At 34.1% G+C, this 23720-nt stretch overlaps 2 protein-coding genes across 2 annotated transcripts in view; one reads left to right on the top strand and one right to left on the bottom strand.

The window, feature by feature from the left end:
* The window catches only part of MALRD1 (MAM and LDL receptor class A domain containing 1), a gene marked incomplete at its 5' end in the record, with an annotated part of 573210 nt that overhangs the window by 223199 nt on the left and 326291 nt on the right, over window positions 1-23720 (top strand). The window contains one exon of the mRNA XM_081051765.1: window positions 62-353. Coding sequence (XP_080907891.1) covers window positions 62-353 — 292 coding nt within the window. The remainder of the gene's footprint in view (window positions 1-61; window positions 354-23720) is intronic.
* On the bottom strand, window positions 8713-8964 carry LOC308495831 (ubiquitin-conjugating enzyme E2 E2-like; the record flags this gene model as incomplete). Its single annotated transcript, XM_081044296.1, has 1 exon — window positions 8713-8964. One exon carries the CDS (start codon window positions 8962-8964, stop codon window positions 8713-8715), a length of 252 nt encoding a protein of 83 aa, XP_080900422.1.

The raw sequence follows: 23720 nt of genomic DNA, 5'->3' as shown, positions 1-23720 counted from the left end.
TTGAAAATAAAATGGAATTAATTATAATAATTATATATAGTATTCCTATTCTTGGTTACAGATAATTTTTCATTATCACATGTATGGAAATGGCATCGGGGCACTCACCTTGATCCAGGTATCAGTCTCAAACCAAACGAAGGTCCTACTTAACCTCACTGTAGAACAAGGCAATTTCTGGCAGCGGAAAGAACTATTCCTGTCTGGTGATGAGGACTTCCAACTCAAATTTGAAGGTAGAGTTGGGAAAGGACACCGTGGTGATATTGCATTGGATGATATTGTGCTTACGAAGAGTTGTCTGTCATCCCATCACTTCATGAAAGAAGAACTACCAGCGCCTCTTCCAACAGGTACATTTCAATTGGTATTTGGTGTTTTTACAGGGTGGAAGGTGTGAAGGAAGAAAGGGAATGGAAAAGGAATGACATAAACAATTAGTAATTTACTGCTTTCATAAACAACAAAAAGAGTCTTTAGAATCTAAAATTGTCTTTCAAACTTTTTCTCAAATTGTTTTCTGAATTTTCTCTAAGCTTCAGTATGTTTACCAGTTTCTGAGTTTATTTAGTCAGCTTCTTCTTAGACCAATAAAATAAGAGAAGACTTTAATCCTTAACAAATATGAATTCACTCTTAATGAAACATAAGAACGTCAAGAGCAAAGTTATTCAATTTTAATTAGACATTACTGTGGTTGTGCTATTTACTTTATTCTTGTTAGACTAGTGGGCATTCCAATTTCAGTGGTCGAGTTCATGTATTTAAATGGTTTAGATGATTGAATGTGTCCTTTTACTCTTTTAACCTAAAATATCTTTTGGTAATTTGTCTAAAGAAGTATGTTAAAATTTTGAGTTGGTAAATGTGCAGTATAACACATACAGTGACAATGTTGTAAGAAGTGGAAAGAGCAACCACCATTAATGCATATAATATACTAGAGGTATGAGATGAAAATTAATGCAATATGTATTATTAAAATGACAAAAGAGCAAACTTTGTCAGTTTATTATATGACATCTATTAATATTTAAACCATGAGTTTAGCATAGAAAACAAACTTGCTGTTTCTTTGGTAGCTAAATTATTCCTCTCATAATTAGTGAAAACAAAAGTGCTTTAAAAAGAATGAATTTATTTGCTCTGCCTTTTAAGATGGCAGATGACATGGGGAAGATTGCCATTTCTTTCTTTACTTCCCCATTCACTTCAAAGGTAGTATTTTAATTCAGTTAACAGGAAAAAAATATATGTATATATACATATATATATGACAACTAGTTAAACAGGCTCTTTGCCTGATGTGTTACTAGCACTACACAGAATAGTACAGAGGAAGGCAAGTTAACATTGCAAGACTGATGAGGAATAGATACACATATGAGAATGTAATGCACAAGCATTTCAGAAGCCCTGGACTAATCTACTTCCTTGAGAAAAGCTTTGCTTTCCATTCTGTTAGATCTTTGGATGGCAGGTATATTAGCTCTTGTACAGGTCTGATCACTTAAATAGTAATTTTTATCGTAATAAGAAGTAATCTCATAGCATCTAAGTAGTGGCAGAGCCAGATTTTATTCGCACTACTCCAAACTTCAAAGAGCACCTACTAAGTGGGGTACAACAGGAATAAACCATTCTTACTGGGAATTTTAAATTCTTAAGCCTGTGAAATCTTTAATGAAGTTTCTTTATAAAACCTCTCAAAGGGAAAATTCAAAAGGATCGATAAAGTGGTAGAAAATACCTATCAATTGTTAATTAAGGGCACATATTAATAATGTTAAAGTTATTTGCATATACTTATAATATTTGGGATAATGTATAAAATTTTTTGGTGAATGAAAAACAAAAGGATCTCAGCTTTTAGAAAAACTCAGTTGTAAGGGGGAACAGAAGAAACACCTCAAATAACTAATATTAGGTATGATATAATTAAGTGGTAGGAGAAATATACAAAATTTTATGAGGATGCCAAGAAGATGAAGAAAACATCTCATTGGAGGGCATCTCGTTTAAGACTTCTTTATAAGAATTGGGACCATGCTGGGAGCTCATGGGAAGGAAGGATTCCTTCAGTTTGCCGGACAGGGAGGCCATCTGGGAGCAGAGTGGACCAGACGATGCAGTGGTTGTGGGGAGAGCATGTAGGCAGGCCCAAGGGTGGGAGACCAAGGAGGGATGACGCCATGCGGCTGTGGAGATGGACATCGTGGGGGTAACTGGCTGAAGCAGGCAGCTCGTGTCACCAAGTATCTGAGATAATATTACAAAGGAGCTAAGCTGGGACCGCTTTGAATATTATTTTGTTTAAAATTTTCATCAAAATGAACATATATTGAAAGTTCTCAGAAAACAAACATAAAAAGAAAGGATACAGAAAGAGCCAAGAAGCAAATATAGTGTTTGTTTACATAAACTATGATAACTGGTAGGAGTGGCTGTAGTAGAAAGAGTTTTTTTATAAAAAAAAAGCCTCTATTTATATTATGTGTAGCATTTTGAACATTGAGGTGAAACAATTTAATGGTTTTATAGCTATTTCAGCTGTGATGCCTATGTTCAAATACAGCAGGTGAAAAACAGATGCACATGGAGTTAACATTCCTATAAACTATTTGAGATACCTTTAACGTGCCTCCAGAAACTGGAAGAAGAAAAGTGAAAAGTTAAACTTTGTTTAGACTTGAACTGTGAAATATTTCCGAAAAAGTATGACTTCATCATAAGTTCACAGGAATCTGTTGGAGTCTCTGACATTTTAAAGGATGTGTGCGCGCACACACATACACACACACACAGGATATATATATGTATGTGTAAATACATATATATATATGTATATACACATATATGCACATACACACACACAGAGGGTATCAAAAAATCTATACACATCTTAAGAAAGGAAAAAAAATGGTGTTAAAATTGTAATACTCAGTATATATCGATAACAAAAGATGAATACAAGTGATGTGAATACATTTTGTGGCACTGCTGGCATATGCATATATATGTATGTTGGGGGACAGTATCCTGAACAAAATAAAAGCCAGATTGTTTCCTTTGATCCTCATGAAAATTGGTGCCATTCACTTTTAAATATATCATGGACATCTAATAGAAATACAATGAGTCACAAATGGAAGCCACATATGTAATTTTACGTTTTCTAGTAGTTATGTTTAAAAAAGTGGAATTAATTTTAATAATATATTTTCATTAAGTCAGCATGTCAAAAATATTACCATGTCAACACAATAGCAATATAAAAATATTAATAAGATATTTTGCATTGTTGTTTTCATATGAAGTCTTTAAATCCAGTGTATATTTTACCGCACCGCACGCTCAATTTGTATTAGCCACATTTCAATTGCTCAGCAGCCACTCATGGCTAATGAGTGTCACCAAGACTGGCCACCCGACTGGGCAGCATAGGTGATGAAATGAAACTTTGGGGCACTAGGCGTCTCCCTGACAGTGGTGTTCCATTTGATGGGGTGCAATTGGTGAATTCCCAAGAATTGCAGTTCTATTCTTATTTAAATAGAAATATAGAAACATACCCCCAAGGCCAAATGTGAAAGCATAAGTAGCAGGTTCTACTGAACTAGCTACTCACCTGAGATTCCCTTCTTCTTACCTATGCTCTACACAGCTTCTCTGAGACTTGGTTTCCTCAGCTACGACAGACTATCACATATTTCTTAGGTTCTTGGGCCATTAAGAATAAAAAGAAATAATTGCCTGTGCAATTTGCCTAGTCTCACAGCTGGTATATGGTAGGCAATTATTCAATAAAATCAACTGATTTTATATAATCCTATATTTGGGAGCATCTTTATCAGTATTCCTTAGGTGGCATACATATTTGATGGTAAGCCTATTGTTTGCATTTTAATTAAGAATGTGTTTCTTCCATTTGTTTTGATAAAATTATTTTTCTTTCAGAGATCTCAAGCACATAATTATTTTATATTATATTACATGGTAATCATCCAGTCTTATCATCTATTGATAACCTCTCTACTTGTTAATTTTTGACATTTAATATTATTGTATATGAATTTCAGGAGCACAGCATGGTTAGATTTTTATATAATTTAAAGCATGATACCCCTGACTGGTACTTACCTGAAACTAGACATAGCTATTACCATATTATTGACTACATTCTGTATGCTTTACTTTATATCCCCATAACTATTTTGTAATTGCCAATTTGTACTTTTTATCCCTTCACCTTTTTCACCCACCACCAACTCCCCTCCTATCTGGCAAACTCTCTGTACCAATGAGTTTGTTTCTGTTTTGTGTGTTTATCTTGTCCTTTAGATTCCACTTGTAAGTGAAATCATATGACATTTGTCTTTCGCTGTTTGACTTACTCAGCACAATACCCTCTAGGTCCATCTATGTTTTTGCAAATGGCAAGATTTCATTCTCTTTTATGGCTAATATTCCACTGTATGTATGTACCACCTCTTCTTTATCCATTCATCTATTTAGGAATACCCAAGCTGCCTCCACATCTTGGTCATTGTAAACAGTGCTGCAATGAATATATGATAGCTGTACACATCCTCTCGAAATAGCATTTAGGTGTCTTCAGATAAATACACAGAACCGGGATTACTAGGTCCTTCTCTGTCTTTTGTTATTGTCTTTGTTTTAAAATCTATTTTGTCTGGTATAAGTATTGCTACCCCAGATTTTTTGTTTGTTTCCCTTTTTATGAAATATCTTCTTTAATCCCTTTACTTTCAGTCTGTATGTGTCTCTTGACCTTAAGTGAGTCTTTTGTGGGCAGTATATGTAAGAGTCCTGTTTTCTTATCCATTCAGAGCCCCCATCTTTTGATTGGAGCATTTAATCCATTTACATTTAAAGTAATTGTTGTAAGGTACGTAGGTATTGCCATTTTATTATTCAGATTTTAGATTGTTTTTTTCATCTTAAAGAAACCCCTCTAAGATTCCTTGTAATACTGGTTTGGTGGTGATGAACTCCTTTAGGGTTTTCTTGTCTGAGAATTTCTTTATCTGTCCTTTGATTCTAAATGATAGCTTTGCTGGACGATCTTGCTTGTAGCTCCTTTCTTTGTATCACATTGAACATTTTATGCCAATCCCTTTTGCCTGCAAAGTTTCTGTTGAGAAATCAGCTGACAGTCTTATGGGAGGTCCCTTGTAGGTAACTAACTAACTGCTTTTCTCTTGGTGCTTTTAAGATCCTCTCTTTGTCTATAACCTTTGGCATTTTCATTATGATGTCTCTTGATGTGGGCCTTTTTGGGTTCATCTTGTTTGGGACTCTGTATATTTATTTCTTTCACCAGGTTAGGAAAGTTTTTTATCATTATTTCTTCAAATACGGTCTCAATTCCTTGCTCTCTCTTCTCCTTCTAGTACCCCTCTGATGCAAATGTTGGTACACTTGGTGTGGTCCCAAAGGACCCTTAAACTCTCCTCATTTTTTTTTTTCGCTGTTCTCATGGGGTATTTTCTGCTACCTTCTAAATTGCTGATTCGATCCTCTGCTTCATGTAATCTACTGTTGATTCTCTGTAATGTATTCTTCATTTCTATTATTGTGTTCTTTATTTCTTACTGGTTCTTTTTTATGTTTTAATCTCAATTTTTATATTTCCTATCTCTTTGTTGAAGTTCTCCCTGAGATCATTGAGCACCCTTATTACGAGTGTTTGGAACTCTGCATCTGATAGATTGCTTGTTTCCATTTTGTCAAGTTGTTTTTCTGGAGCTTTGTTCTGATCTTTTATTTGGAACATATTTCTTTGTCTCCCCATTTTGGCTGCCTCTCTGAGTTTGTTTCTATGTATTAGGTAGCCCTGCTCTGCTTCCAGGTCATAGTGCCCTTATGTAGTACGTGTGCTATGGGGCTCCGTGGCACAGTTTTCCTGGCCACCTGAGGTGGGTGCTCCAGGTGTGAGTTGTGTGTGCCTTCTTGTTGTAATTGAGCCTTGGTTGCTGTTTGCATGTCAATGGGAGGGAATGACTCTCTGGTTGAGAGGACTGGCTATAACTGCAGTGGAGGTGTTGTTGTGCAGGGGCTCACCCTACAGAGCAGGATTTTCCTCAAAAGGGCTCTGGTGCCTGCCCAACTTTCCCCTTGGGTCTGTTATCCTTGGAGGCAGCTATGTGATGTGATGAACCCACTGCAGGTCAAGTTTAGCCGCAGCCCAGGCCCCACCCAGGACCACGTGGCAGGAGCCACAAAGCAATTCACAGATGGCTGCTTCCTCTGCTATGCTTGGAAGTGCCTTGAGAGGCTAAGGAAATCATTATGGCTACACCTGATTTTCTGTGGGTACCATTTGCTTGGAGTGTCAATTTCCACCCTTTCACTTTGAGTCTATGCGTGTCCTTGTAGCTGAGATGTGTCTGTTGTAGACAGCATATGGTTGGGTTTAGTTTTTTGATCCAATCTGCTACTCTATGCCTTTTTAGTGGTGAGTTCAGTCCATTTACATTTAGGGTTATTATTGATGCATGAGGATTTCCTGTCATTTTATCTTTAGTCCTGGTAAGGCTGTGTCTCCATTGTTTCTTTGCCTTTTTGTTGTCTATTTTATCTGTGTGGTGGTATTCTATGATGTTTCCTTCTGTTTCTTCTTTTATTACAGTATATATTTCAGTTGTGGGGTTTTTTTTGAGTGGTTACCCTTAAGTTTATGTAAAAGAAAGTTTGGTATTTACAGCATTCCATTTTCTTCAGCACGCTTACTTTCTCCATTCCCATATTCTGGTTCAGGCCTTTACTCTCCCCCTTTTCATGTTGCCACAAATTGTCCCTGTTGATGGTGGTCGAATAGCCTCCTTTAATGTTTCTTGTAGTGCAGGTCATGTATTAGAAAATTCCCTCAGCTTCTGTATGCCTGCAAAGGTCTTTATTCCTCCTTCTGGTATGCCCATTATTCTTATATTGCTCTTTCTGATGCAGTCAGAAAGTTCTTGTAGAGTTCTTTCATTTCTTTTAAGTCTCAAGTGTCTTTCTTCTTCCATCTGTGTAATTTCCAGGTTTCTATCTTCGATGTCACTGATTCTTTCCTCCATCTGGTCAACTCTACTACCTAAGCTGGTTATTTCATTCTTAATTTCTTCTGTTGAGTTCTTCATCTCTGGAAATTCTATTTGGTTCTTTTTCAAAATTTTGATCTGTTTCATAAAATGCTCATGGTATTCTTTGATTGCGTTTCTGAGTTCATTAAATTGCCTTTCTGTGTTTTCTTGCATCTTGTTGAGTTTTTTCAGAACTGCAATCTTGAATTCTCTATCATTTAAGTCACATATTTCCATATCTTTAAGTTCCTTTTCTGGAGACTTCACTTTTTTTCTGAGCTGTCTTGTTGCCTTGGTTATTCATGGCAATTACTGATTTATTATTTCTCTTCATAGACATCTACAGGAGTGGCTTCTGCAACTGGTTGATAGGAAGAGGCCTTTAGTTTTCCGATACTTGTTGGTAGAATGGTTTATTTTCTCTCCGACTGCAGCCTTTTTTTTTTTCTCTCTCACACAGTAGTGCTATGTTTTCTTTGCACTATTCCAGCTTCTCACACAATGGGGGGATTCCCTGGAAACTGGGCTTCTCCTCTGTTAACAGTTTGCCTGGGTCATAGGGCACCATGTCCCTGTGGGGTTGCAGAGACCTTTTGAAGTTCCAAAGCTCTTTCTGCACCAGATTCTGAGCCCGTATATTTCAGCAGTTCAGTTTACTCCTGCAGGGATCCACCCAGATAGGTGGGACCAGGGGCGGGGTGAGTTGTGAGAGGTGGCCCAGAGCAATGGTGGCAACCACCACAGCTGGTCCAGTTTCCACAGCTCCCTCCCCTTTGCTGGAACTTGTTGGGCTGCGAATCTGTGTCTGTGGTCCAAAGTTCTCAGAACAGCAAATATTCTGTTCTTTTGATCTGACACTGCTAGTGTTCTGCTTCTAGCACCGGGCAGGTGGGGGCTTGGCGAGCTCTGGGAGGGTAGGGAGGGGTCGGTTAGTCTCAGTGCCTAAGGCTTCCATTCTCTGCTCGGCAGTGAGGGCTTAAACCACCATTTTCAGCCTTCTTCCCTCAATCTTTACTCCGAGGTCTCTGCCATGAGCGTTGGTTTCAGCCGTGTTATATGCTGCCCCCTCAGCCCTGTGGGCCGTAAGTGGAGCCATAGCAGTCCGAGTTCTTCCCACTCCCACAGCTGCGGTATTTCCGGGATGCAGCGAGCTTGGGGTACCGAGCTAGGTCAGCGTCCTGCTCCCGAGCGGCTCTGTCTCCACACTTCTCCCCTCCCTCCTCCCTCGTTTGTGTGATTCTCCCACCTTTAGGTGAATTCAGTAGTGGGCCTCTTCGTGTTGCCTGTCTGTTATGCAGGGAGTCCTTTGTGGAGTTATTGTTGTTCAATTAGTTGTAAATTCCGGGGGAGCTTTTCAGGGGCTCACCTCATGCCGCCATTTTGATCTGATGCTTACTTTTAAGTGTCCTTCCTTCTGATTTTTAATGATCACATGAAGCTATGGGACCAGCCCGGTCTGCATCTTTGCCCTTCCTTTCTACCAGTCTTGAGGTGGCTTCTTCTGCATGTCTTTAGTTGTAGGGCTTCAGTTCAGCAAGGTTTCAGGCAATTCTCAGTGACAGTTTTTTTTGGATTTAGTTGTAATTTTGATGTGGTCATGTGAGAAGTGAAGCACAGCACTTGCCTATTCTGCCTTCTTGACTAAAACTGTACAGTTGGGAAGAGGGTCCAGTGTAATTTCTGCAAATTCCTTCTGAATTCTTTTAGCACTATTTGACAATTTAGCAGCTGATTTACTGGATATTTTCCCCTCCTTTTTCTTGGGCTGAGCTTGTTCTCTTTCTGGTTCATGCTGAACACTTTCATGTTTGCCAACATCAGACTTTCCTCCACTCTTGTTTGGACTGTCATCAAATCTTTGTACCTCGGTGGCCATTTTAGATCTCTCAGCCTGACATCACCATCCCCGACCATTCCAGCTCAAGCTCTCTAATTATTTTTGATGTGTCATGAATAACGTGTGTATCTTCCAAATGTTTAATGATTCTTAATTTCTCATTAAGAATAATGAGTTTGCACTCATTAAGTGCAAAAACACTTAATTTGGAACTTTCATAGACTGAAGAAGGGTAAATGACATTGTGTTCCACAAGCACTGGTTACATACATTAAACTTCTGGAAATGACTGTAGTTCATGCACTTTTCATTTGTATTCATGTATGTAGTCCAACAATCCCATCATGGATAGCTTAAATTAGAAAAGACAAGGGGAGGCATGTGTGTGTGTGTGTGTGTGTGTGTGTGTGTGTGTGTGTGTGTGTGTGTATGTATTTAGGAAGATGCTATTGAACTGAATCTGGAATCACTGATTCTAAATAGTCAAATAAGAATCAGGGCTTTATTAGCAAAAGTAATATTAAATTATTATTAAGTGTCTAGAAGTTATACTTAAGAGCTTATTTTGATGGCAATTTTATTAATTGCTATGTGATGATGGATAATAATAATTGTTTAATTAATTTTTATAAGAAAAGGGCAACCAAGCTTACTTTTCTAAATGTCCATATGTAAATTCAGCCACTATCATATTCTCTATACTATTGGCAGATACTTAATAAAATCTCTTAAGTATAATGAGGAGAGGCATCAGTCGTGTGTGTGTGTGTGTGTGTGTGTGTGTGTGTGTGTGTGTGTGTTAAGTCCACACAGTTATTTACAAATATAAGTTTTATAACAAATGTATTTTGGGATATAACATAGGACATAACATAGGATTACAACAGGGGATGTAACATGGGATGTAACATTTTACTTTAAAAATGTATATATGGCAATGGGGGCTGAATGGATGACCTATTCTTTGAGGTTACTGATTTCCCTGAAACCTTTGACTGTAGTTTAAAGGTTGTTAGCTACCAATGAGAATGCAGGCATAGCAACTCAGTGAAGGTCTTGAATTAGGGAAATCTGTCTGATTGTGTTTGGCTCTATAAATTTGTGAACCCTATATCCAACGTTTGATGCAAAGGGCATGTATTTGATGTTTAATGTCATGAACTTGGATCTTTGCACTACTTACTATTATTTTGGTGCAAAAGTAATTGTGGTATTTATAAAATCTTTTTAGCCTTTTAGACCGCAATTACTTTTGCACCACCCTAATACCTATATAATAAATCACCTAATCTACTTAATCTCTCTAATTCTTATCTTTCTTGTGTGTCAAAATGGAACTATTGGAGTTCTTTCCACGTGATTTGGAAAATAATTGAGATAATATATAGTGTGTTTTAAACAATACGTGGCGTATGGTTTGTTTTCAGTTATTTCCTTTTTACTCTGCCACTTCCCTCCCTTGCTGGGGAGATTATAAAATTAATCTGTGTACAAGTATAAATTTGTTAAAAGCATATTGTCTACTTGTTGTTTTTCCTTTGTCATGTTTCATTCATTGCTCAAAGCAATGGTTCAGATCACTTCTGTCCTTCCTGCTTCCCTCAAAGAAATTACTCTCACAAAACCCCAAAACATCTAATTTCTAAATTTGCCAATTGTATTTAGTATTCACAATAAGCAATGTAAAGGAAATAAATAGTACTAGAATTCACAATATATGGGAAGAAGAAAGACATTAATTTTTAAATACAGAGGCATACTTCTCAGAATGTTTTCCAATTAATGTTTTCCCAGTAGAACATCTCTAGGTTTAAATACTGAAATTCATAGAATGCCTGCATCTCTTCTTATCTGTTGGTTTTGTTTGTTTGTTTGTTTTGTTTTGTTTTGGGGAGAGGAAAGTTAAATTTTTTTGGAAAGTATATTTACATCACCGAAAACTCACTAGAATATTAAGCAATGTATTACATAGAAAAATTCTCAAGTGCATTCCAAATATAACAGGTAGACAGAGCTTTTGAAAATTTCATGCTGTGGCAATACAGTGGGCATTGATCATGGGTATCATTATGGTAAGCAGAAACATCACAGCAGCAAATGCACCGGGAGCCATTATTGCATCGTGCATTTGTCCTGAATGTGTTTCTCTGTATCTTCCATATGTAAATGGAAGGTTTAATGTAAACCGTGAATGCCCAAGAAAAGAGAAATTGTCAAAGATAATTGTGAAAAGAAAAGCAAAGCAATTGAAAAAGAAATTACAATGTAAGAGAAATAATACCACATTCTGACCAAGGACATCTGGCTCTGATTAGGCAGATTAAAAACAAAGAAGAAAAAAAAACAAAAAAAAAACAGTTGAAGAACGCTTAGAATATGTCATTGAGAAATTCACTACTGAGTTTGTTCATGTAAACGTGTAATGTTAGTCTAAAGGAGACGAGCAAATAAAACTGATAGACGTCACTGGGTTCGAAGGCTTTACCCTTGAATAGATACTTCTTTTGAGGTAACTGCAGATGATATTTCAATTATTACTGAGTCCTGAGGGATGCTTGTCATTTCTAATGGTAACAGATCCAAGTCTGATCAGATCATGTAAATAATACAGATAAACACAGGCACTGAAAAATTAACCCACTGAGGTTTATTGAGCAAAGACTAGAAGGATGCTTGGGAATTAGCCAGTCAGATATCAAAGAGTATTCCAGCATCGGAAGGTGAGTGTGTTCCCCGGATGCTCTTAGATACCTGATTATGAAGCTAAAATTAAACTGTTTTTACTGTTTGAGCCCCCAAAATATATTCTGCTTAAATAAAAATCAAGAAAGGTCATATAAGAAGTTATTTTAAATGGTTGAGTATAAGTAAAACAACACAGATTATATTTCCCTTGGAAGAAGAATATAGTTGTGTGAAACCAGATATATTTCATGTCCCAATGAATGTTATATGTTGGAAAATTTCAGCTTCACTTGAAATGCCAATTGGCTGTACACTACTTATGTAATAGTGGAGAGATATTCTGTTTAAAATACTTTAATTTTTAACTATATCGTTGTTCCAAGAAAATGTCCTTAAATTAAGGAGTTTTTCCACATGAGCCATTTCATTTTGTGGAAAGGATATTGGCAATTAGGATATCTGTGTGTGTTTTTTTTTTTAAACTGATAGTTGGGCTTTCCAGTGGACATTGTCTGCTTTAACAAACATAAAGATAGATAACCAAAGTAAAATAATCTATTCAGAATATCAATTAAAATTCCAAAATTGATGATATAAAATTGTGTATCAAAATTCACGTTCTCTTTTTGAAATATTTTTATCTAAAAATATTTTAATAAAGGAGAAAGGCTTAAAATTTTTAGATTCAGTTTTCTTGCTAATTTATTTTACTTGTATTTCTGATCTTCCTTCTGAGATTATTTTCTTGCTTTCTGAAATACAGCTATAAGAAGTTTAATGATGATCTCTAAATTCTAATTAAATGCTTTAATCTCAACATAATCTTTGCAAGGTGGTTATACTGGATGTACAGGATTAGTTTGGCAATTATTTTCTGATACATATTTTTGACAGACATTTTTCCACTGTCTCATGGTTTCTATTGTGATCACAAAATCAGCTCTTAATCTAATTGCCATTTTTTAATAAGTAATGTCCTTTTCTCTCTGCTCTTAGGAGGTTCCTTTTTTGCCCTCTGGTTATCTACTAAATCATGTAAATTAGGGTAGACTTCTTTTAATTTATATTGCTTGAGATTCAGTGAACTTTCTCAATCTGGAGATTGATATGCTTCATGAGTTCTGAAACATTCTAAGCTTTATATCTGAATATTGATTGCTTTTGCTTTAATGCAGGCTTTCCTTTCCTCTGGATCTTTGGTAAGACTTACGTTGGATCTTCTCATCTTTTTCTTTTTAAAAATGACATGCAATTTAGATATAGTGAAATGTGCAGAGTTTCATTATGAAATACAATGAATTTTGACAAATGCATACACCATTGTAACCCAAAACACATCAAAATCTGGAACACTTCCATCACCCCAGAAATTTTCCTTGTTTTCCTTCTCAGTAATATTGCCTCGTATCCCTTCAGTCAGAGGAAACCAATGTTCTAATGTTTATCACCATATATTAGATATGCCTGAGCTTCCAATTCATGGTGTGTCTGGCTCCTAAACCTCAGGAGAGGTTTTTGAAATTTATCCATATTGTTGATTGTATCACTAGTTTTTAAAAACTGTATGAGTATATTAGAATGTGCCTATTCATTCTTTTCATAAACAAATGGGTTGTTTCAAATTATTTGATGTTGTGAATTAAGCTGCTATGAAAATTTGTGTACACATCCCTTTGTAGAAATACTTTCTCCTTATAATATCTCGAGCTTGATTGTAGGACAGATGTATGTCTCACTTTATAAGAAACAACCAAACAATTCTCAAAAATGATTGTGTCATTTTATAATCCCCATAGCAATGTATGAGATTGCCGGTGGCTACTTGTCCTCATTAATATTTGGATTGTCTGTTTCTTTTTTTCAATCTTAGCAATACTATTGCACATCTTATGATATCTTACTGTGATTTCAGTTTACTTTGCCCTGATGGTTTTACCTTGTGCTTATTTGGCATCTGTATATATATTCCTCTATGGAGTATCTATTTAAGCATTTTTTTTCCATTTTTATCCACTTGTATATTCATATTGAGTTATAGATATTTGTTATATATTCAGGATATATATGGATATATATATATATATATATATATATATATATATATATATATATGTATTAGCATGTATATGTATTGCATTTTTCTCTCAGTGAGTGTTTTATTTCATTAATGGTGTCATCTAATGATGAGAAATTCCAATTTATCAACTCTTTTTTCTATAATAGTTGCTGTTTTTTATGCCTCTCTAAGGAATCTTTCCTTAACCAAGGTCACAAAGATATTCTGATTTCTCATGTTTTAGAGCTTTAGCTTTTATATTTAGGTCTCCGATTCATCATGAATTGATATCATGTATGGTGTCCCAATATCATTTGTTGAAATGACTTTTGTTTACCTATTGATTACCTGGAAGTTTTGTCAATAATTAATCATATAAGTGATTAGGTGTAAAACTGGTGCTTTTTTCTCTTACACTGATCTATTTGTTTAATCTTACTACCTATTCTATGTTCTATATATTTTTAGAGTCTGCTGGGATGTTGATAGTGATAGCATTGTATCGCTCAATTTGGGGAAGATTATTACTATATTAACAATATTGAGTTTTCCTATCCATGGGCATGGCATATCTCTGCAACTATTTGAGTATTCTGTAATTTCTCCCAGTACTGCTTTGTAGTTTAATTGTATAGTTTTTGTCCATTTTAAACAAATCATCTCCAAGTTTTTATTGGTGGATGCCATTGTTAGTGGTAGCATTTTATTTTATCTTATGTTATAGAGAGGTTCATTGCTACTATGTAAAACTACAATTGATCCTTGTATGATCTTTTATAACTATGGCTATGCAAAATTTACAAGGTAGTTCTAATAGTTACCTTTTCATAAATTCTTTGGGATTTGAATTCATGGAACATGTGATAAAACATAGTATTGTTCTTCTTTTCCACATGTCAACACTTTATTTATTTTTCTTGTTTGCTTGGATACCTAGGACAGTATCAAAAATACATGGGGGGCAGAGACTTTTGCCTTGCTTCTGATTTTAGAAGGAAGCATTCTGTCTTTCTCCTACGTTTTTAAGGTAGTGGCTTCTTTCAGTTTGAAGAAGTTTCTTCTGTTTCTAATCTTCTAAGTGATTTAATCATGATTGTATATTAGATTTTGTTAAATGTTCTTTCTGAAACTGCGAAGAAAATCATGTGATATTTCTCCTGTATTATTTAACTATGGATATTACATTAATTTATTTTTAAATCTTGAAAAAAACCTTATATTCTTAGAATTAACCCTACTTGATCAGAATGTATTTTCCTGTCAATATATTGCTAGATTTTATCTGATACATTTTCCGTGAAGAATTTTGCATATATATTAATGAAAGCATTGTTTTGTAACTTTCTTTTCTTGTAATTTTTCTTATAATTACCTTATGTTTCATAATATATGTATCACATATATTTATATATTTATTTTGTTTCCTATCACAGAAATATAAATTGCATGGTGACAGGCATTTTTAAAATTGCTTTGTTTATAGCCTGCGCATAGTTGGACCTCAGTATGTAATTATTTTCTACATAAATTAATTAGAAAGGTAAAGGGAATTCACAGATATGGGTATGTGGGAGGTCTGAATGGCAGTCAACCAAGATTGGGTCAGAAGATACAAACTGCAGAAACATTATCTTTAAGAAAACACACAAGTGTACAATTACATCATAGATTTGACTATATAGAGGAGTTTTATGTTTTAATTATGCAATCAAGTGAAAGACAATAAGAAATAATTGAATACAGGAAAATAATAATTGTGTAAAAATGTAAATATAATAAACTTAAATATGTGTGTGGTTAAGTCACAGATAATTTTTAAATAGTTGTAATAATATCAACACTGAGTAAGAATTTAACCAAAAATTATTACAACTTAGATATATGAGGAGAGAGAAGTATCTGTATTGGAGAAGGGGGCAGTATAAGACTTCTGTCCTTTTCTCCCATAGGACAAAGACAATGGATTATACCTAAACTTGAAAAATCAGGAATAAGCTTTACAAATATCTTATTTAGACACATGCGAAAAATACCAGACAAAAGGAACAAAAGAGCTAAAAAACAATTTATCCGAAATGTCTCAGTAGAGTTAGTGTGGGATGAGACATGGGCCACTTGATGCAGTATTCATTTTTTAAAACTCCATAGTGTGTTATTTTAATAAAAAGTAAAATTATCTTTAAAGAAAAATTTATATTGATAACAGAGGCTATGTATAATGAATAGATAAGAGTGGTCCAGTTTTTAAAAAATCATCAGGTTTCTCAAGACTGGGATTACCAATCAGGCCATGTATTTTTTGTGGTCAGCATAGTCCTCATAAATAATCTATAGTAAAATCATTGATGATGAAAACAGTGAATATTCTTGTGAATTAAAGTCCCCTGGCTAACTGGTTACTCTCAAGTAGACTTTCAAAAATAAAAATTCTTAGAAAATGTGCATATACACTTTTGGAGAAAAATAATTGATTGCTAAAATTTATGCTGTTTTAATAGAACAGCAAGATAAAAGTTGATCTCATTTTTTCCCCAGAAGGTTGCCTTTTCGCATATATATTTAAAGAATGACAAGTAATGCACGAAGGAAAATATTTCTATAAAACTTTTTACAGAAATGCCTCCTTGTAAGTAGCTCACACTTTTATACATACTGTTGTTCACTTTGAGTTGTCCTTGGGTTTGTAGGCTGGACATTATTCACAGTGTTTTCCTGAAACTTATAAAGGTCAGTTAGCCAAGAAGCTTTGGTAGTTTTCACACTGTTTTGTGGCTTTCACCCAGACATCAAAATGAAAATAGAAGTCAGCATGGAAATTGAAAAAATAGGAATTTTCTGTTGGTTCGATTTGCAGTGGATATTCAAGAACACACATTTATTCAAAACAGTTTGTGACGAGCTTGTTTCTTCCTCATGGTGCAAAAGCAAGTGAACTGAAAGAAATGCAGTTCTTTACTGCTCACTTAGCATACATTTTTCTTTGTACTGGGAAATAGTGTGAGAAGCTATTTGGGAAGAGACTTTAATTTTGACATCTTCATTGCCTTTCCAAAGAAAGTTCATTTAAATATGTGCATGTGTTTTTAGCTATTTCTTAAATGTTTACAATGACTTAGATGGCATATATAAACACATACTAGTATTTTTTAAATGTTTTAGTTATTTAGACTGCATGCATGGTACCAAAAAGTAATGATATAGAAATCTATTTTCTGGACATACAGAAAATATTTTAATATACTAGAAATTATATAATCTTACCAGAGTATGCAGCTCAGATTTCAATTTATATTAATACTATAGTCTATTCAAATAAATGTAAAATTTCAGTGTAATATTCTTCATGATAAATATTCACATTAAAAATATGATGATTACCATGGTACAAAGCCCAGTAGCACAAATGCTGTAGACTGTTTTCTGCAAACTGTTACAAAAGCAGTTAGTATATTTCCTGAAATCTATGCAAATTTTTGAAGTAGCTGCATGCTTTTATTTAGTATCACATCTTATTTCATACACAATTTGAGGAAGCATTTAAATAACATATATTTAAGTGTACATGCACAGACTTGTATACATACATGTGCATACATGTGTACATGATTGTCAACGAAGTGTTCACAGATTCAAGATTCTTGTAATTCACTACCCTACGTTTAAGGCAATCCATCACAGTCCTCAGTCTTCATGATCTAAGATGGTGGAATTGAGATGGAGGGAGAGATAAAGAAAATGGTGGGTGAAGAGGTAAAGAAAATGACTAATGGATGTGTGCCAGCTGTCCTTTAAGGGACATTTTTGGAGGTTGCCACAGGACACTTGGAGCTACAAGATATTGAAGGCCCCTAGTCACATGTCACACTAAGGGTTTCTGGGAAATGGACTCTTTTCTAGGCAGGTGTGCATTCAGCTAAAAACTATATACAGAAGCAGAGAACACATTCAGGGGACAAGCAGGAGTCCCTGCCACAGTAAGAAAATAATACATTGTAGAGTAAGAGTCACAAAGAGAAACTCAGGCCCTATAACATGATTACCATGTTAAGATAAATAAAACATTATATTCTACAGTTCTTAGGGCAGGATTCTCTATTAGTTCAGAATAGTCAATTGCAAAGGATAACATATTGCTGTCAAATATGTTGAGGCATAAGCAAAACTGCATAATGTTTGAATTCAAAACAGTTGTTCAAGCCCTTTAATTTTTATGCCTTTACTACATTAATGTTTACAAAATAGAGAGAAAGCTTAGGTCATTTCAAAAATAAAGAAGATAGTTTGGTATTTTATTGTGTTTAAAACAAATAAGGAAAAAAGATACATTAGTGATTTTCACAAATTAAATTAAAACTGAAAAGTATGTTCATGAACTCAAAATTTTTTGCTAAAATACATTAAATGCCTTAAGCAAGTAGCAATATGCATAGCGGTTAAGAATGTAAATTTTGGGACCAGATTACCTGGATTCAAATCTCAGCTGTGCTCCTTACCAGCTGTGTGACATTGAGCAAGGTGTTTTACCATCTGATCATCATTTTTTTCACATGTAAAATAGGATTAATAAGCAGATCTATCCCATGGACTTGTCCTGAAGCTTGAATAAAATATGTAAAACATTTATGAGGATGACTAGAAGTTGGTAAATTTTTTATAGGTATTAGTCATTGTTTTGTTGTTATTATTCAGGTGATGAATTATCATTCATCACTTGACTATTGAGGACATAGGGACAAATTTGTTACTGTGAATATATATGTTAAAGGGGTACATCAGGTATGATTTAACTGTAGTGATTTCAGAAAAGAGTAGATTATGATTTCTGAGTACTCTTTATTGTTGCCAGTAATTTATAGACAAATTAGAACTTGAAGTTGATCAAATTTATATGTCATTGTCTTTAAGTGGATTTTTAAGTACTCTGTGAACAACCATTTGCCCAGCTCTACCGTACTATTGATAATTGTCAGCAATAAAATTCCAAAACAATTTAATTCACAATTTCCCCATTTTGTCAACATAAGAATCATTAGGGATTTCATGATAAAGATAAACTTAATATACATATTTTAAAACTTAACTGGAGTGACACGTTCTGTCTCTACCACCTACTACATACTTTATTAGAAATCATAAGTTATTTAGCTTTTTGAATGTATATGGCTTTTTTTTTTACACTAAACTTCAAATTCCTGGAGGTCAAGCACTATATTTTATACTATATGGAATCCACCTCTGTATCTTGTATTAGAATCATACTGAAGCTTAAAGAGTTTGTATTGAATTACTGGAGAAAGGAATTAATTCATTTTGAATTTCACAATGCCTCACTGAAGGTAAGAGATTTCTCCACTAGGATTTATCAGATGCACTTGATGAGAACAATAATGGCGATGATGAAATGGAATCCACTGGTAAAAGTGGATTTGCTTGATTGAATGTGCCTTCTAGACTCTCTCTATACCCTTATCAGCAGATGCTTTCCAGATTCAAATAGAATTTCTATGGCTGCCATGGAAAAGAGTACTAATTTGCACAGGCAAAGGGTTCAAAGAAATGAAGTCCCATGATGTTCTGGTGTAGTTGAAAGAACACAGAGCCTATATTCAGAAGATGTATATAGGATCTCTTTCTGCTCTTGCTCTGTGTTTGACATGATCCTTTCTCCCATCCGCTCATTTATTAAAAAGACTTTGTGTTTTTCCTTTTTATTTTGTTTATATGGTTATTTGTTAATTATCAAATTCCTTGCATCCTGACATATACATTTCATTGAGTAGTTTATCTTTTATATCACTGTATTTTATTTGCTAATTTAATAAAGAATATTGTGCTTATGTTCAAGAGCATATCACATTCTTTTCTTGTAATGTCTTTTTCTGCCTTTATATTAGGGTGCTATTGGCTTCATAAAATGTGTGTGGAAGTGCTCCCTCTTCCTCAGTTGATGGAAGAGTGTATGTTGGATTAATAGTGTTTTTTTCCTTAAATATGTGGTAGAATTCATGAGCTAAGTTTTGTCCTAGAGTCTTCTTTGTAGGGAGGTTGTTAATTATGGATTCTATTTCATAGATGTCTACCTATTCACCTTTATTGGTTACATCTTGAGTTAGATTCGGTCATTTGTTTTAAGGAATTTATTTCACCAAAATTGTCAGAGTACTTGTTATAAACGTGTTCATATAATCCTTTATTATCCTTTTAATGTCTATCCAACATGTAGTGATATCTTCTCTTTCATTTCTTGTATTGGTACTCTGTCTTATTTTTATTTCTTTTAATCAATACATATGGAGTTTTATAAAATTTACTGGTATTTTCAAAAAATAGCTTTTAGTTTCACTAATCTTGTTTCACTTTTGTTTGTTTTGTCTTTCACTAATATTTCCTTTTATTTTTATTATTTCCTTCCTTTTACTTACTTTGAGTTAAATTATTACTTTTTGGAGGTTCTGAAGGTAGAAACTTAGACAATTGATTTTAGACCACTTTAAATTTTTCCAATATAAGCATTTAAATATATATACCTACCTACGCTGCTTTAACTGCATCCCATCAATTCTGATATGCTGTTTTCATTTTCATTCAGTTTAAAATATATTCTTACCTTTGTGTTTCTTCTTCAACCCATGGCTTACATACAACTATGTTGTTTGGTTTCAAAATTTGGTAGATTTTCCAGATGTCTGTTTGTTATTGATTTCTAATTTAATTCTGTGTTGCTAAGGCAATGCGCTCTGCATGATTTCATTCCTTTAAATTTTTTATGCCCCTCCTTATGGTGCCTCTTGGTGACAGTTCCATATGCCCTAGAAAATAATGTGTATTCTGCTTTTGTTTTGCGTAGTCTTCTATGAATGTTGATACAGTCAATTTGCTTCATAATAAGTTAAAGTGTCAATATCCTTAATTTTGTTCTATCAATACTGGAAGAGAATTGGTCACATTCAAAACTAAAATTGTGAATTTGCCTTTGGTTTTGTTAGTTTTTACTTTATGTAATTAGATCCATATACATTTAGGATTGTTATGTTTTCTTGATTAACTGACCTTTTAGCATTGTAAAATGTCCCTCTTTATCCTTGGTAGTTATTTCCCACCTTGAGTTCCAATGATTCTCTTTACTCTGATGAGATGGACTTCAAACATCTCCTGGATATATGGGAATTGTTTTGCTTTTTGCTTACTTTTTTTATTTTTAAATGATTTAAGTTTTCTTTTACACATTATTTTATCCCTCCCCCCTTTGGAAAATATACACTTTTTTCAGACTTCACCGTAGTATTTTAATGTGCCTATATAATATAATACGGTTTAAAGTAATTTGATATCTGTCATCTTTCTCAATATTATATAGAACTTAAAATGCTTTAACTCCCTTCAATTCACTAACATTGTTTGTTTTTTCAAATGCTTTATCTCTATTTTGATGTTTTTACATCAAATTTTGACATTTCTGTTGTCTTTGTTTTCTAAAAATTTCTGTACCATTTTCTTTACTTTGCATTTCTTGTAACATGTAAGATTTTCCTTCTAGGATCTTTTGACTTCTTCCTGAAAAAATTCTTTAGCAATGACTTAGCAGGGGTCTTTTGGTGATAGACTTACAATTTTTATTTAACTGAAAATGCCTCTAATAAGTCCTTGTTTTTGAAGGCAGTTTCATGGGCATTCAATTCTACATTGACATTTATTTTCTGTGAGTGTTGAAGATCTTGTTTCACTCTTTTCCGGATTTTGTAGTTACTGTTGAGAATTTATTATTATTGCTAATTAAGAAATCTATGTTTCTCTCAGTCTTTTAAAGATCTCTTGGTCGGGGTTTTCTACAGTTTTATGAGACTGTGTTAGACACTGAATGTCTTTATTTTTATTTAGCTCTCCTTTATTTCTGGAATTTTGATTAGATGTTGTTAGGCTTTCTCACTCTATTATTCTCATCCTGTCAACTGTGTTTCATATTTCCATTTTCTTGTCTCTTGTTTCATTCTAAATGATTCTTCAGATTTATATTCCTATTTCTAATTTTTATTTGAACTATGCCCAATTTTCTATTTAGTCTTTTATTAAAGTTTAAATTCAGATTTTATAAATTAATTTTTTTCCACCTGGACATTTTGGATGGCATCATATTTTGAATCATCTCTTTCATTTTTACTCTTTTATGCTTAACTTTAAAAATTAGTTAATTTTAGACATTCAGTATTATTTTATATTAGTTCAGGTGTAAAGCATAGTGGTCAAACTTTTATATAATTTAAGCAGTAATTCTCCTGACTAGTCTAGTACCCACCTGGCACTCTGCATAGTTATTACCATGTTATTAACTATATTCCATATACTTTAACCTACATCCCTATGACTATTTTGTAACTACCAATTTGTAATTATTGATCCCTTCACCTTTTTCTCACTAATGTCCCTGCCATCTATCACCTCAATAAATCTAGTACCCATCTAACCCCATACATAGTTATAACACTATTATTGACTATTTTCCTTATGCTGTACCCTACATCCCCATGACTGCTATGAAATAAACAATTTGTGTTTCTTAATCCCTCCCCCTTTTTTACCAGACCCCCAACACCCCTTGCATCTGGCAACCATCAAAATGTTCTCTGTGTCTATGAGTTTGTTTCTGTTTTGTTTGTTTGTTTGTTTTATGCTTTAGATTCCACTTAAAAGTGAAATCACATTGCATCTGTCTTTCTCTGTCTGACATAGTTCACTTAACATCATACCCTCCAGGCCCATCCATGTCACCACAGAACAAGAACCCATTCCCTTCTCTGGCCAAGCAATATTCCATTATATATATATATATATATATATATATATATATATATATATAGATATAGATAGATAGATAGATAGATAGATAGATAGATATAGATATTTATATAGATAGATAGATAGATATAGACATAGACATAGACATAGACATAGACATAGACATAGACATAGACATAGACATAGATATAGATATATAGATATATAGATATATATACCTCCTACTCTTTATTCATTCATCTGTTGATGGACACCCAGGTTGTGTCCACATCTCTGCTATTGTAAACAATGCTGCAATGAACATATGGACGCACATATCCCCTCAAAGTAGCATTTTGGGTTTCTTCGGATAAATACCCAGAAGTGGGATTACTGGGTCCTTCTTTGTCTCTGGTTATATCCTTTGTTTTAAAGTCTATTTGGTCTGGTGTAACTATTGCTAACCCAGTTTTGCTACCCTAGTTTTTATTATTTTGTTTCCATTTTCATGAAATATCTTTTTTCTATCCCTTTACTTTCAGTCTGTGGGTGTCTTTCAATCTGAAGTCAGTCTCTTATAGGCAGCATATGTAAGGGTCTTGTTTTCTTATCTATTCAGCCACACTATCTTTTGATTGGAGTATTTATTCCATGTACATTTAAAGTAATTGTTGATAGATATGTAGTTGCTGTGTTTCCCCGAAAATAAGACCTAACTGGAAAATAAGCCCTAGCATGATTTTTCAGCATGACATCCCTTGAACATAAGTCCTCATGTGTCTTTTGGAGCAAAAGTTAATATAAAACCCAGTCTTATTTTCAGGGAAACACGGTATTGCCATTTTATCAATTTTTGATTTTTTTCATCTTAAACAAGTCCCTCTAAAATTTCTTGTAACACTTATTTAGTGATGAACTCCTTTAGTTTTTTCTTGTGTGAGAAGCTCTTTATCTGTCCTTTGATTCTAAATGATAGCTTTGCTTAGTAGAGTAATCTTGGTTATAGGTCCTCAATGTTCATCACGATGAATATTTCATGCCAGTCCCTTCTTGCCTGCAAAGTTTCTGTTGGGAATTCAGCTGACAATCTTATGGGAGCTCCCTTGTAGCTAACTAACTGCTTTTCTCCTGTTGCTTTTAAGATTCTCTCTTGGTCTTTAACCTTTGGCATTTTCATTTTGGTGTGTCTTGGTGTGGGTCTATTTGGGTTCATCCTGTTTGGGACTCTGTGTTTCCTGGGCTTGTATATTGTCTATTTCCTTCATCTGGGTAGGGAAGTTTT

The sequence above is a fragment of the Rhinolophus hipposideros genome (assembly GCF_964194185.1).
Source record: "Rhinolophus hipposideros genome assembly, chromosome: 1".
Taxonomy (NCBI): Eukaryota; Metazoa; Chordata; class Mammalia; order Chiroptera; family Rhinolophidae; genus Rhinolophus; species Rhinolophus hipposideros.
The sequence above is the reverse complement of the archived record's forward strand: the minus strand, read 5'-3'. Positions and strand labels throughout refer to the sequence as shown.